This window comes from Chiloscyllium punctatum, chromosome 25 (assembly GCF_047496795.1).
Source record: "Chiloscyllium punctatum isolate Juve2018m chromosome 25, sChiPun1.3, whole genome shotgun sequence".
Taxonomy (NCBI): Eukaryota; Metazoa; Chordata; class Chondrichthyes; order Orectolobiformes; family Hemiscylliidae; genus Chiloscyllium; species Chiloscyllium punctatum.
In genome coordinates this window covers 69,455,510-69,470,932 of record NC_092763.1, presented here as the reverse complement: position 1 = coordinate 69,470,932, position 15,423 = coordinate 69,455,510, and the positions used below count along the sequence as shown (strand labels likewise).

Sequence of the window (15,423 nt, the reverse complement as noted above, 5' to 3'; positions counted from 1 at the left end):
AGCCCAAGGGATTTTAGGGATTCATTTTCATTCAGTTGGTTGTGAAGTCACTGCCTTAAAGGACAATAGAGACAGGAGCCCTGAAGAAATTTAAGAACTATTAAGATAAACACTTGAAACGTCATAGCATAGAAAGCTTTGGGCCACGTGCTGGAACATGGGGTTAGAATACAGAGATATTAACTGATTGGCATGGATACAATGGGCCAAAGGCCATTCTTCTGTGCTGTAAAAAGCTGTAATGTTCTTGGAAGAATATTAGTGTTGGAGTGACATCTGGCATCTGGTCTGTTTGTGTGATGTATCTGTGTGTATAAAACCTGGGGACAAGGAGAGAATGTTAAAGCGTTACACAGCTAATGGTTTTAAGCCTGGAAGTAATGAAACTCTTGTCATCATTTGCCAAACACGACATTGTGCCCAAAAGTCTAAAACGCTAACTTCGCCAATACTAGTAAGCAACATGAAGCAAAGTAAGCAAAACTAATAAAGTAAAGTCACTCCTTTGCTGTGAACGAGCTTATCCAGGATGGGACTCCCCTGCACTCGACACACTCACTCACTGTTAACCAGCTTCGAACCTTTGACTTAATCTCTCACATGTTGGTTTCTCCAGTTTTATTTGAATCTCAAGCGACGAATAAATTAGAAAATTGACGTGACCCCACACAAAGCTCCCTTTTTTGTCATAGGTCGAAGCTGCCCTAAATTAAGTTGCAACTTGAAGCGATTAAGAGAAGCTCTGAGTGCGAGCTGTCACAAGCCGCAGTGCGGGGTGTGTTAAAAGTTCCAACCTCTCTCCCCTCCCTTTCCTCTCTCCGCTCCTCCCTTCTTGCTATGACGCTGACGGGAGCGCTACAAACTGCAGGGTGTCCCGGGAGGTGATGCGATCCGTTTGTGGGTGTGATATCCTAGGGATGAGCTGCTGCAGCACAACATAGAGACAGAGGGTGGTTGGTAGGAGAAGGGGCAACCTGGCGAGGGCTGTACTACTGCCCTTACAGCGCCCGGCGCCCAGAGGAAGCGACAGCCTTGAAACAGCAAAGATACATTTGGTAACATTGAGAAACAATTAGAACCACAACCATTGTTTCCATTGGCCCCGCTAACAGCTGATCAGCGGTGACAAACCCAGCTGTAATCGCACACCCCAAGAAAAGACAGGACTGAGCGTTAAACCTAAGACAAGGCTGTTAAAGCCGAGGAGCTGTGGATTGGAAAGGAGAATACCGAGGAAAGGAGTGGGTGTAAGATTCCGAATCCAACATGGGCCACCCTCCGCTGGAGTTCAGTGATTGCTCCCTAGACAGTCCGGATTTCAGGGAGCGGCTCAAATCTTACGAGCAGGAGCTGGAGAGGACGAACAAATTCATCAAGGAAGTCATCAGGGATGGCACCTCGCTCATCAACGCCATCAAAAGTGAGTGTTTTACGACAGGCACATGCAAGGAAGGGAGGAAGGAAGAAAGGGGGAGGAAGTAATCGCAGCCGACTTCATTTCAAACGGGGGTGATAGTGGAGAAAAGGCTGGGTGGGATACGGCATCAAACCTTCTACAAACACCGTGTGGGTCTTGTGGCTTGCGATCATTTTCAGTCGGGAATTTGCAGAAGAAAAGCCTAGCCCGGGATGGAGCTGTAGCCGTGTAGGAGATGGAACATCCGCTGGCAAGGGGGGGCGGGGAAACACCGAATGCTTTCTGCATTCTCCTGCTGTGACAGGTCCTGTGTGAGAGCGGGGCTGCTGGCCTGGCATAGAGCAGGGGCACACCACAAACCCCTCGAATGGCTCCCTGTCTTTAGCCGAATAACCGTCTTCCTGTTGCTACAAAGCAAATCTATCTGTGCCAGCACCACACAGTGGGCAGATGAGATGGAGCCGAGACCTTGAGATCTTGGAACTCAACAAATAACATCATCATGCAACTAATTAAGTGAGCCTGCAGTCTGGGACAATGTGACCAAATTCTCTCCACCTCTTTCCCCCCCCCCCCCCCCACACAAAAAAAACACTTGGTAAAATCCAAATTATTCTCTTTGACCGTAATTTTTAAAATATATTTTGCAATCAACCTATCCATCCATGGTATTAAATACTGGAACATGTGGTAACCAGTGTCTTCTGGCTTAGAATGTTGGGATACTACCACTGCACCAGAAGAGCCCTCCAACTTTCATTTCATGTAACAGTTATATAGTACCTTTTAAGGAGTGAATTGCAGTGTTTAGGTAATTAATGGCAAGGCCAAAGTAAATGGGGCTAAGTGGGTGCAACTGAGGTTATATTTAGAGAAATTCGGCTTTCTTCAGAGTTTAAGGCCAGTCGAAATTCAATGATTTTTCAACACCAGGAAGAGAATTAGAAAATTACTTTTGTAGAGTCATATTTCTGCATTCGTACAGCACAGAAACAGAAACTTCAGCCTAACTCGTCCACGGTTAGAGACAAAACAAAACCACAGATGCAGGAATCCAAAATAGACAGGCAGGAGGCTGGAAGTACACAGCAAGCCAAGCAGCATCAGGATGTGGAGAAGTTGATGTTTTGGGTGTAACCCTTCTTCGAATAACCTCACAACCCAGTCCCTTCCACTCCTCCCAGCCACCAACCAGATTCATTCCTCTCATTGACCAATCAGGTCTGTCTTCACCATCCTGCTGCCCCTCCCCATCACTCCCTTTATCTGTAGCTCCCCTACACCCACCCCCAGCCCTGAAGAAGAGTTACACCCAAACATTGACTTCTCCACTTGCTTAGGCTGCCTGGCTTGCTGGGTTCTTCCGGCCTCCTGCCAATCTACTCGGCCATGATAGCTAGGTTTCCTAAACTGAACTAGTCCTGTTTGTCTGTGTTTCCCATATTCCTCAAAACCTTTCCTAACAAAGTATCTACCCAAATGTCTTTTAAATATTGTATTTGTACCCACCCCGACCAGTTCCTTAGGCAGCTCATTCCATACGTGCACTACCCTCTATGGAAAAAGTTGCTCCTCAGATCCAAGGTAAATCTTTCCTCTCTCCCCTTCAATCTACATCCTCTAATTTTGAATTCCCCCACTCTTGTGAAAAGACCTTGACTATTCACCTTCTCCATGTACCCGTATATAAGTTCACCCCTCAGCCTCCTACAGTCCAAGGAAAAACGTCCTAGCCTCTCCTTATAATGCCAACCCTCCAGTAACATTCTTGGAAATCTTGTCTGCACCTGTTCCAGGTTAATAGCATCCTTTCTATAGCAGAGCGACCAGAATTGCATACAGTACTTCAAATGTGGCCTTGCCAATGTCCTGTAGAGTCATATCATGACAGCCTAACTCCTGTACTCCGTGCTCTGACCGATGCAGGCAAGCATGCCAAGCACCACCTCCTTCACTCTGTCTACCTATGACACTACTTTCAAAGAACTCTGTACCTGCACCCTAGATCTCTCTGTTCTACACCACTGCACAGGGCCCTACTATTAATTGTATAAGTCCTGCCTTCACTTGTCTTATCAAAATGCAACACCTCACATTTATCTAAATTAAGTTCCACTTGCCATTCCTTAACCCAGCTGATAAAGATCCTGTTGTACTCTTAAATAACCACCTTTCACTGTCCACTATACCACCAATTTTGGTGTCATCCACAAACTTGCTAACCATACCTTTTATAGAAATGAATTGCTTGTGAGTATAAATGAACAATGTGGATCCCAGCACTGATCCTTATAACGCACAGTTGGTTGCAGGTCTCCGGTCTGAACAATAATCCTCTACCACCACAGTCTGTCTCCCACCTTCAAGCCAATTTTGTATCCAACTGGCTCGCTGTTCCTGGATCCCATGTAATCTAACCTTAATAACCCTGTCAAAGGACTCGCTGAAGTCCATGTAGACATTGTCTATTGCTCTGCATTCACCTATCTTCTTGGTTACCTCTTCAAAAAACTCAATCAAGTTTGTGAGACATGATTTTCCACTCATAAAACTATGCTGACTTTCCCTAATCAGTCCTTGCCTTTCCAAATGCATGTAAATCCTACCTCTCAGAATCTCCTCCAGCAAATTACCCACGATTGTCTGACTTATCAGTCTGCAGGTCCCTGGCTTTTCTTGCAGCCTTTCTTAAATAATAGCACAACATTAGCCACCCTCCAGTCTTGTGGCAGCTCATCTGTAGCTGTCGATAATACAGATATCTCTGCTAGTAGCCCTGCAATTTCTTCCTTAGCTTTCCACAATGTCCTGGTAAATACTTGGTCAGGCCCCAGGGATGTATCTACCTTTGTCTGAAACACGTCCACTTCTGTTACATGGACCTTTTTCAAGATGTCACTATTTATTTTTGAGTTCTTAGCTTCCATGTCTTTCTTCAGAGTAAAAACTGACACAAAATATTTAAGGATCTCACCAATCCCCTGTGGTTCCACACATAGGTGGCTTCATTGATCTTTAAAGGGCCTATTCTGTCCTTAGTTATAATTTTGCCCCTAAATACTCGTAGAATCGTTAGATTCTCCTTAGCCTATCTGCCAAAGCTATCTCATGTCCCTTTTTTGTCCTCCTGGTTTCCTTCTCAAGTGTATATTCCTCAAGGAATTTGCTTAATTCCAGCTGTCTATATAGAGTCATAGAGATGTACAGCATGAAATCAGACCCTTCCATCCAACTCATCCATGCCGACCAGATACCCTAACCTAATCTAGTCCCATTTCCAGCACCCAGCCCATATCCCTCCAAACCCTTCCTATTCAGATACCTTCCAGCTGCCTTTTAAATGCTGTAATTGTACCAGCCTCCACCACTTCCTATGGCAGCTCATTCCATACACATACCACCCTCTGCCTGAAAAGATTGCTCCTAAAGTCCCTTTTGTATCTCTCTCTCTTTTCACCTTAAACCTATGCCCTCTAGTTCTGAACTCCACCCCCTCCACCCCACCTCCTCAGGGAAAAGACCTTGTCTATTTATACCTTTCCCCTCTCACCCTAAACCTATGCCATCTAGTTCTGGACTCCCCGACCCCAGGGAAAAGACTTTGTCTATTAATCCTATCCATGCCCCTCCTAATTTTGTAAACCTCTATAAGGTCACCCCTCAGCCTCCGACGCTCCAGGGAAAACAGCCCCAGCCTGTTCAGCCTCTCCCTATAGCTCAGATCCTCAAACCCTGGCAACATCCTTGTAAATCTTTCCTGAACCCTTTCAAGTTTCACAACATCTTTCCGATAGGAAGGAGACCAGAATTGCATGCAATATTCCAACAGTGGCCTAACCAATGTCCTATACAGTCGCAACATGACCTCCCAACTCCTGTACTCAATACTCTGACAATAAAAGAAAGCATACCAAACGCTTTCTTTACTATCCTATCTACCTGCGACTCCACTTTCAAGGAGCTATGAACCTGCACTCCAAGGTCTCTTTTTTCACAACAGTCCTTAGGACCTTACCATTAAGTGTATACATCCTGCTCTGATTTGCTTTTCCAAAATGCAGCACCTCACATTTATCTGAATTAAACTCCATCTGCCACCTCTCAGCCCATTGGCCCATCTGGTCCAGATCCTGTTGTAATCTGAGGTAACCCTCTTTGCTGTCCACTACACCTCCAATTTTGGTGTCATCTGCAAACTTACTAACTGTACCTCTTATGCTCGCATCCAAATTTATGTAAATGACAAAAAGTAGAGGACCCAGCACCGATCCTTGTGGCACTCCACTGGTCACAGGCCTCCAGTCTGAAAAACAACCCTCGCCACCACCCTCTGTCTTCTACCTTTGAGCCAGTTCTGTATCCAAATGGCTAGTTCTCCCTGTATTCTATGAGATCTAACCTTGCTAATCAGTCTCTCATGGGAAACCATGTCGCATGCCTTACTGAAGTCCATATAGATCACATCTACTGCTCTGCCCTCACCAATCTTCTTTGTTACTTCTTCAAAAAACTCAATCAAGTTTGTGAGACACGATTTCCCACGCACAAAGCCATGTTGACTATCCCAAATCAGTCCTTGCCTTTCCAAATAAATGTACATCCTGTCCCTCAGGATTCCCTCCAACACCTTGCCCACCACTGAGGTCAGGCTCACCAGTCTATAGATCCCTGGCTTGTCCTTACCACCCTTCTTAAACAGCAGCACCACGTTTGCCAACCTCCAGTCTTCCGGCACCTCACCTGTGACTATTGATGATACAAATATCTCAGCAAGAGGCCCAGCAATCACTTCTCTAGCTTCCCGCAGAGTTCTCGGGTACACCTGATCAGGTCCTGGAGATTTATCCACCTTTAACCATTTCAAGACATCCAGCACTTCCTCCTCTGTAATCTGTACATTTTGCAAGATGTCACCATCTATTTCCCTACAGTCTATATCTTCCATATCCTTTTCCACAGTAAATACTGATGCAAAACATTCATTTAATATCTGCCCCATTTTCTGTGGCTCCACACAAAGGCCGCCTTGCTGATGTTTGAGGGGCCCTATTCTCTCCCTAGTTACCCTTTTGTCCTTAATGTATTTGTAAAATCCCTTTGGATTCTCCTTAATTCTATTTGCCAAAGCTATCTCATGTCCCTGTTTTGCCCTCCTGATTTCCCTCTTAAGTATACTCCTACTTTCTTTATACTCTTCTAAGGATTCACTTGATCTGTCCTGTCTATACCTGACATAGTTTGTGAGACATGATTTCCCATGCACAAAGCCATTCTGACTGCCCCGATCAGTCCTTGCCTTTCCAAATATGTGTAAATCCTGTTCCTCAGGATTCCCTTCAACAAGTTGCCCTCCACTGATGTCAGGCTCACTGGTCTATAGTTCCCTGGCTTTTCTTCACCACCTTTCTTAAATAGTGGTACCATGTTAGCCTACCTCCACTCTTTCGGTACCTCACCTGTGACTATCGATGATACAAATATCTGATGCATTTTGTTCTTTTTCTTGACCAGAGCCTCAATATGTATAGTAATCCAGTGTTCCCCACTCCTGCCACCTTGCCCTTCACACTAACAGGAAAATGCTTTCCCTGAACTCTCATTATCTCACTTTTGAAAGCCTCTCACTTGCCAGGCATCCCTTTACCTGTGAACCACCTCCTCAATCAACCTAATACCATCAAAATTGGCCTTGCTGCAATTTAAACTTTAACTTGTGCACCAGGCCTATCCTTTTCCATGACGATTTGAAAATGCTATGTTGCTAATTGTCAAATTGTGTGAATTTTAGAGGATCAGCCATTCAGTTCTGTTGTGAAATTCCTGTTGGAAATCCTAGTCCCTTTCCAATTTATTTATTTTTGAAATTTTGAAAAAACATTGATTCATTAGCTGAGGGCCTGTGGCACATGATAATCAGCAGGAGATTTCCTTGCCCTGGTGCCATGAGAATTCAGAGGATGCAATGTTGAGGATTTCCTCCTGCAACTGATTTACTTTTTAAATTTCAAAAATGTACTTTATTCTTAAAAATCTTTATGTACATGGTCAGTAAGCACTTTGATTCCGTGAAGTCTTTAATAAACAAGCACAAAGTATTTCTTCCTTATACAAGACTTTGTACATACATTTGAGGCATCAGAAGGGCACTCCTCTTGCCACAGATGCCAACTTTGCTGGGTCTGTCCTTTTTTTTATTTCAAAAATATCTTTTATTCATAAATACTTTGATCTATACAACTGGACTTGCCATACATATGTAAACATTCCATTTGTTTGCATACCGAAACACAGTAATCGTTCCTATTTACAGGTCTGTACGATTACATTTTTAGTTGAGGCGTCAGCAGAGCCCAAATGACTGGGTGGGCCCCCTGTTCTTCTTTAGACAGGCAGATGTTACACGGTGGTCTTTCCCCACCGCGCCTTGGCGGCAGTTGACCCAAGCTTCAGCGCATCCCTCAACACGTAGTCCTGGACCTTGGAATTTGCCAGTTTGCAACACTCAGTCGGGGTCAACTCCTTCAGCTGGAAGATCAACAGGTTTTGGACCACCCAGAGAGCGTCCTTCACTTAGTTGATGATCCTCTAGGCACAGTTAATGTTTGTCTCGGTGTGAGTCCCGGGGAACAGGCCGTAGAGCACGGTGTCCTGCGTCACGGCGCTGCTCGGGACGAACCTCGACAAACACCACTGCATTCCTCTCCAGACTTCTTCTGTGTAGGCACATTCCAGAAGGAGGTGTGTGACAGTCTCGTCCCCCCCGCAGCCGCTTCGAGGGCAGCGTGCAGTGCGGCAGAGAGTCCGGGCGTGCATAAAGGATCTCACAGGCAGAGCCCTTCTCACCACCAGCCAAGCCACGTCTTGGTGCTTGTTGGAAAGTTCTGGCGATGAGGCATTCTGCCAAATGGCTTTGACAGTCTGCTCAGGGAACCGCTCGACAGGATCCGCCCTCTCCTTTTCCCGAAGGGTCTCAAGGACGCTACGTGCTGACCACTTCCTGATGGACTTGTGGTCAAAGGTGTTTTTCTTCTTAAACTTCTCCACGAAGGATAGGTGATACGGAACAGTCCAACTACTCGGAGCGTTCCGCAGCAGCAAGGCCAGGCCCATCCTTCGCAACACCGGGGACAGGTAGAACCTCACTACGTAGTGATACTTGGTGTTTGCGTACCGGGGATCCACGCACAGCTTGATGCAGCCACACACAAAGGTGGCCATCAGGGTGAGGGTGACATTGGGTGTATTTTTTACCCCATTGCACCGGTCTTTGTACTGCGAGTCCCTTCGGACCCGGTCCATCTTTGACCACCATGTAAACTGGAAGATGGCCCGGGTGACTGCAGCGACACAGGTTCTGAGAATAGGCCAGACCTGTGCCACGTATAATAGCAATGACCGTGCCTCACACCTGATGACCAGGTTTTTTTCCCGCGATGGAGAGCGACCATAGCTTCCATCTGCCCAGTTTCTGCCTCACTTTGCTGATACGCACCTCCCAAGACTTGGTGCACACCCCAGGCCCCCCGAACCAAATACCCAGCACCTTCAGGTGGTCGGTCCTGACCGTGAAGGGGATCGAGGATCGGTTGGCCCAGTTCCCGAAGAGCATGGCCTCGCTCTTGCCTCGGTTTACCTTGGCCCTCGAGGCCCGTTTGAATTGGTCACATATGCACATGAGTCTGCGCACGGACAGCGGGTCCAAGCAGAAAACAGCGACGTCATCCATGTACTGCCTGGAATAGTCACCCCTCTCAGGCTCGCATCCTTCCTGATGGATTCGGCAAATGGCTGTATGCAGCACACAAACAAGGCAGGAGAGAGAGGGCAGCCCTGCCTGACTCCAGATCTGACTAGGAAGCTATCCGATTCCCACCCATTGATTGAGACTGCACTGACAATGTTGGTTTAGAGCAGTCTGATCCAATTGCAGATTCCCTCCCCAAAGCCCAATTTGGAGAGAATATCTCTCCTATACTTGTGTGATATCCTGTCAAAGGCTTTCTCCTGGTCCAGGCTGATCAGGTAGGTGTCCAACTCTCTGTCCTGCACGTAGGCAATCGTATCCCTGAGGAGTGCGAGACTCTCAGCGATCTTCCTGCCCGGCACAGCACAGGTTTGGTCGGGGTGAATCACCGAACCCAGAGCAGACCTGACTTGGTTGGCGATTACCTTTGACAGAATTTTGTAATCTGCATTCAACAGTGAAATTGGTCTCCAATTTTTGAGTTCCTCCCTCTTCCCCCTTCCCCTTGTAGATGAGGGTGATGATGCCTTTCCTCATGGATTCACTCATGGTACCTGCCCGAAGCATACTGACATACACCTCCAGCAGGTCCTGGCCAATCAAGTCCCAAAGAGCGGAATTGAGCTCGACCGGTAAGCCGTCGCTTTTGGGATTTTTATTCTTTTCGAAGGACTCTAGAGCCTTGGTCAGCTCGTCCAGAGATAGTGGCTGCTCCAGCTTCTCCTGTGTTCTGTCGTCTAAGACCTCTGTGATAGATGACAGAAATGACTGGGAGGCCGCGCTGTCGGTCGGCTTCGCGTCATACAGACTGGCATAGAAGGATTTGCTGATCCTCATGACGTCAGCCTGAGATGACGTTACCGAGCCATCTTCTTTCTTCAGGCTGCTGAGCACGGAGCTCTCTTTGTGCACCTTCTGGAAGAAGAAACGTGAGCACGTCTCGTCCTGCTCCACCGAGCGGACCCTGGACCGGAAGATTATCTTGGAGGCCTCTGAGGCAAAGAGCGAGGCTTGCTGGCCCTTCACCTCCTTGAAGTCCTCCATGACATTGACCCCCATCGTCTGCAGCAAGAGCAGGTTCTGCATACTTTCCTGGAGCTGGGACAGTTTTCCCCACTTCTCTCTCACCTCCTGAACACCTTTGAGGATGAAGAACCTCTTGATGTTCCCTTTTACTGTTTCCCACCAGTCCACTGGGGACTCAAAGAGGGGCTTCACGGTTCTCCAACCTGCGTACTCCCTCTTGAGCTCCTCAATGTTTCCCGGGGTCAACAGCTTTGTGTTCAGCTTCCACGTTCCCTTACCAGCCCGCTGCTTGTCCTGTAGGTGACAGTCGGCCAGCAGGAGGCAGTGGTCAGAGAAGAACACTGGCTTGACGTCGATGGATCTGACCGAGAGCATTCGGGACACAAACAGGTAAGCTATCCTTGAGCGGATAGACGTCTGCCCGTGACCAGGTGTATCTACGCTGCGCTCCATCTGCAGGGGTGCTGAAGACGTTGTGCAGCTTGGCATCTTTTACCGTGTCCATCAGGGCTCTGGATGTGGCGTCCAGTTTACTGATCCCCCGCCAGATCGTCCATCTACATCAATGATACAGTTGAAGTCTCCGGCCAGAATGACCAGCCTGGACGTAGCCAGCAACAGTGGAAGCTGCTGCAGGATGGCCAACCATTCACTCTTACCCACTGGGGCGTACACATTAATCAGTCTCAGGGGAGCATTCCTGTTCATGACCTCGGTGATGAGGAGGTGCCCGCCCACCCCCTCCTTAACCTCGGAGATGGTGAAGTTGCCTCCTTTCAATAGGATACCCAGGCCGGAGGCGCGGCTATCGTTGCCCCCCCGACCAAACTGACGGCCCATGGGCCCACAAGCTCAACCATCTCCTGTAGCTGCTGAGGTGCGGTATCCCACACTCCTGCAGAAACAGAATGTCGGCTTTAACATTGGCCAGGAAAGCCATCATAGAAACACATCGCGTAGCCGATTGGATGCTACGCACGTTGAGGCTGGCAATTTTTAACCCCATTTTAACAGTTTACGAGGTTAACAGTGTCCATTTGCTGCTGGTCTTGCCCCTCTGGGGTAGCTGTGTGCATCCCCGTGGTGACGGCAAACTGCTGGACCTTCCCAGGGCTGAGGTAGCTGTCCGGCTCCACGCTGGTGCCATTTCCCTGCTCTGGTGTCTTCGGGTCGGGCCCAGGGTCGGCATAGTCCAGTTCTCCATCTGACAGCGGGACTGTCACAGGTCCGCTGCTCCCAGTTTCCTGGAGCTGTGGGCCGGTGGGTATCTCTTGGTTCTCACCGGGTGGGGGGAGGCCTTTACCCATCCCATCAGAGGGATCATCTTTTTCTGCTTGGGTGGTGCTGCCCTCCTTTTTCCCCACGGTGCTCTGTCTCTTTCTCTGGTGACGACCCTCCATGCGCCCGTCCTCGCCGTCAGAAGAGCTGCCCGTGTAGGTGTCACTTCCCCTTTCTCTGGGTGGCCTTGGGGCCCTTGAGAGGTTTCCTCTTCCTGCTTTTGACAGTAATCCAATCCTCTGCTTCCTTTGATCCGTCCTCTTCCATTTCCTCCGTCTGTCTTGCAGGAGCTTGGATCGGCTGCTGCATTTCCCCGTTGTCTGCCGTCTGCTCCGCTACAGCCTGCCCTTCCTTCTGGGTGCCTGCAGACACCGTTCCTGTGCTGTTTTGCGGTACCTTGCTGGTCTTAGGCGGTCCACGGCTCATGTTGCCACCTCCGGCCATCAGTGTGTAGGTGGCTGCCCCTCATCTTTGGCAGGCCTTGTACATGTGGCCCGCCCCTCCGCACAGATTACAAATCTTGGCCTCCTTACATTCCTTGGACGGGTGGCCTTCCTGCTTGCAGTTTCGGCAGACGGTCACCTTTGCTGGGGTCTGTCCTGCCAATGGAATAGGACGTTACCAGGAATAGTGATTATAGCATTTGGGAGATTGTCTGTCTGTCTGTCTGTCTGTCTGTCTGTCACAATTCTGTGAGTATGACTGTCAGGCTGTTGCTTGACAGTTCTCTCCAATTTTAACATTAAGCCAATCTCGAGGAAGACTTTTTGTCAGGGCAACTGTGCTGAGTTTCTGTTGCTGTTTCTATTGTCTACTTTGACACTGGCTTGTCCATTTAGACTTGATACAACATAGCTTGCTAATTGGCTAGAAGAATCGCTTGAGGGCAAGAATCACAAATAAAGGGCGTAAGTTAATGTTAAGTTGTTCTACAGAAGCTTACTTCCCAATGGTCAGGTATTTCAAATACTTAGGGAAAAGTTAGTTGTTATATTGATACATTCTCAAAATGGACTTACTTGGTTTGGTGATGTGAGCATCGCTGCCTTTAGAACTCAGCCTTCCTCTAAAACCCATTTCTTTAACCATTTTTTTCTTAAGTTTTGTTTGTCAAAACTACTGTGAGGTGCTTAGGCTAATTTGATTATATTAAAGTGCTATGTAATTTAACCATCTCTTCAACCACAACTTTAAGTGACTTCCTGCCGTCTAAAATGCAGTTCTTTTTGAAGTTGAGGAACTGGCACCTGCCCAAATTGACTCAGCCTTAGTCCCTGAGTTAGATGGGCGACCTTTACAAAGAACCTTTTATTTTTGTCTCCTCTTCTCCACCACTTCCCTCTTCTGCCCATCATCACCACTTAAGCCTTCGCAAGCACTGTATCAGTGACTGCAAGCTACACTTTGGTCCAGAGCAGTTCCTGCTTAATTTCAAAAGCACCATTTTATTTTTCATAAAACTTGTCATTCCTTCTCTGAAGGAATTAGTATTATCAGAAACACCTCATTTTGGGAAATTTTCAGAAAGAGGTCATGGGAAAATTTAACATGCAGTTTATTTCAAAATTAAGATAGTTTATAAATATTGTGGATTTAACTGTAAGTCAGGAGACATCTTTGCTGTTCTTTGCACCATTATCTGTATAACATCTTTTGCAAATACCCGAGTAGAAAATGTGTTGCTGGAAAGGCACAGCAGATCAGGCAACATCCAAGGAACAGGAGAATCGATGTTTCGGGTATGATCCCTTCTTCAGGTCCTGAAACGTCGATTCTCCTGCTCCTTGGATGCTGCCTGACCTGCTGCGTTTTTCCAGCAACACATTTTCAGCTCTGATCTCCAGCATCTGCAGTCCTCACTTTCTCCTACAAATACCCGAGTAAACAATTTAGCTTAATATTTTATCCGAAAGTTGCCACTTTGAACTTTTTATCCATGTGCAAACTGCCCATTGAGCAGATGTGAAATGATTGCATTTAGAATTCCTGTTATAGCTTTAAAAAGGGATGTGATTGTCAAAGTACTTAAATTGTTGTCATTCTTGGTCATGATCAGCAAGTTATGGCTCCAGCCCCACTATGAACTTGAACATACAATACAGATTGACAAGTTAGTGCTGTCCTAAAGGAGGCACTGTTAAGGGTTTAATTTTTGGAGTGAGACATTAAACTGAGGCCTTTTTTTTCTGTTCAGTTGGGTATATAAATATCTCATTCACCATGCTGGCTCAGTGGTTAGCGCTGGTGTCTCTCACTGCCAGGGACCCGGGTTCAATTCCACCCTCTGGCAACTGTCTCTTAAGACTTTCTCCATTCTCCACATATCTCTGTTTCCTCCAGGAGCTCTGATTTTCTCCCACGTTCCAAACGATGTGCAGGTTAGGTGGATTGACCATGCTGAATTGCACTTGGCATCTAGGTATGTGCACGTTGTTTGGATTAGTCAAGGAGAATGTGCTCTTTGGAGGTTCACTGTGGACCTGATGAGCTGAATGGTCTACTTCCACCCTAGTGTTTTTATGAATTGTATTGTATTTGAGGAAGGATATGGGAATATTCCTGGGGGAAAAATCCAACAGCTAAAGCTGTCAAATATAGATAATCCATCACTTTAATTTTTGCAGAATCTTGTCCTTAAGTTGGGAGCTGCATTTTTAGAGTTATTGAAGATCTCTGTTTCTGTCCTCTGTCTTTTTATAGGTGCTTTTAGAGTAAAACTTCCTCTCTCCCCAAAAATAGATCTATTCCTTAACATTGGAAGAGCAATGCCTTTTGCACTTGAAGTGTGTACTTTTGAAATTTTGTTTGTTTGTTCTGACCAAGCCCTACAAAGGCATGACTCTTTGCTGTAATCTTTCCATCCTCCTCCTGTCCTTCTAGAGAACTGTTGCACTCGTGTGGAGGTGAAATTAAGATGGCTGAGTTGCTTTCCCACAATGCTTTCTAATGATGTCCAAAGACAACAGATCTTTTGAGGTGCTTTGCTTGTTATGGAAGTTACTAGGATATTTTAACTCTGAAGTCTGCCTAGGCTTTTCTGCACAGAAACATAATTCTCTCTTGTTTCAATTTCTGTCCATTTGATTCTCATCCAGTAATGTTCTGTGATGTGCAGTTCACCATTAACTTCCAGGAGAGCATTTGCCAGCATATTTATTTGGAGAATGCTTTACTGTTTGGCTGATGAAGACTTTGAAGAGGAACATGTGTATATATAACTCTTGCACAAAGCACTTGCTGACTGTCCATATTGGGCCAATTCTTGGGTTCAGCTTTTAGTGCACATAAATTCTCGTGCATACATCATCTCTTCAATGATGCTGTTGAGAAGTTAAAAACATAATAATTATGTTTCTAAAGCTATATTCTAATATGGTCTTGGTTTCATCTAGGACTCTTCATAATAGATTGCCTTTAGACCAGGTTAGATGGATCTTTAAGGGATGTTGCACAGTGTGCCTGTGGTTTAAGCATCTAGAGGAAAAGTAGCATTTAGTGTTTCTGTTTTGATTTATTGCATGTCATTTGGGTTATTGAACACAAGCTTATTGCATTTGCCCAAATATTGGTAAAGCATAATAACTTATAGTGTAAAGAGGTTGAATTAAAAGTAAGCCCACTTCCCAGTGCAGTAATATTAGTCGTGCAGAATCCAGGGGACAAAATTGAAATGCTTTTTTTTTGCATAAAATGAAATAAATGCTTCTAAACATTACAAAAATTCAGGCATGGTGAATGGTCCAAAAATAGCCCTGAAGTCTGGGTCATATACTACCATTCCAAGACAATGCAACCTCTCTCAGCATGCGGGGTATGCAAATACCAAACACAATCGATCTCCTTTTAGGAGTACTTAATTTCTAATTCTTTCGAAATGAATAATGTCTCTTAACTACATTTCCTGGGGAAAAGAGAGGAACTTTGTTTTCAGATTGCAAATGATGTACCTAAGCAAAGT

At 46.2% G+C, this 15,423-nt stretch overlaps 1 protein-coding gene across 3 annotated transcripts in view; it reads left to right on the top strand.

Annotated features, from left to right (window-relative positions):
• Nucleotides 1-848: 848 nt before the first annotated feature.
• The window catches only part of ophn1 (oligophrenin 1), a 196,998-nt gene continuing 182,423 nt past the window's right edge, over nucleotides 849-15,423 (top strand). For all 3 annotated transcript variants that reach the window (XM_072595481.1, XM_072595480.1, XM_072595479.1), the window contains exon 1: nucleotides 849-1,420. In XM_072595481.1, the coding sequence (XP_072451582.1) occupies nucleotides 1,267-1,420 (154 nt within the window). In that variant the 5' untranslated portion in view covers nucleotides 849-1,266. The remainder of the gene's footprint in view (nucleotides 1,421-15,423) is intronic.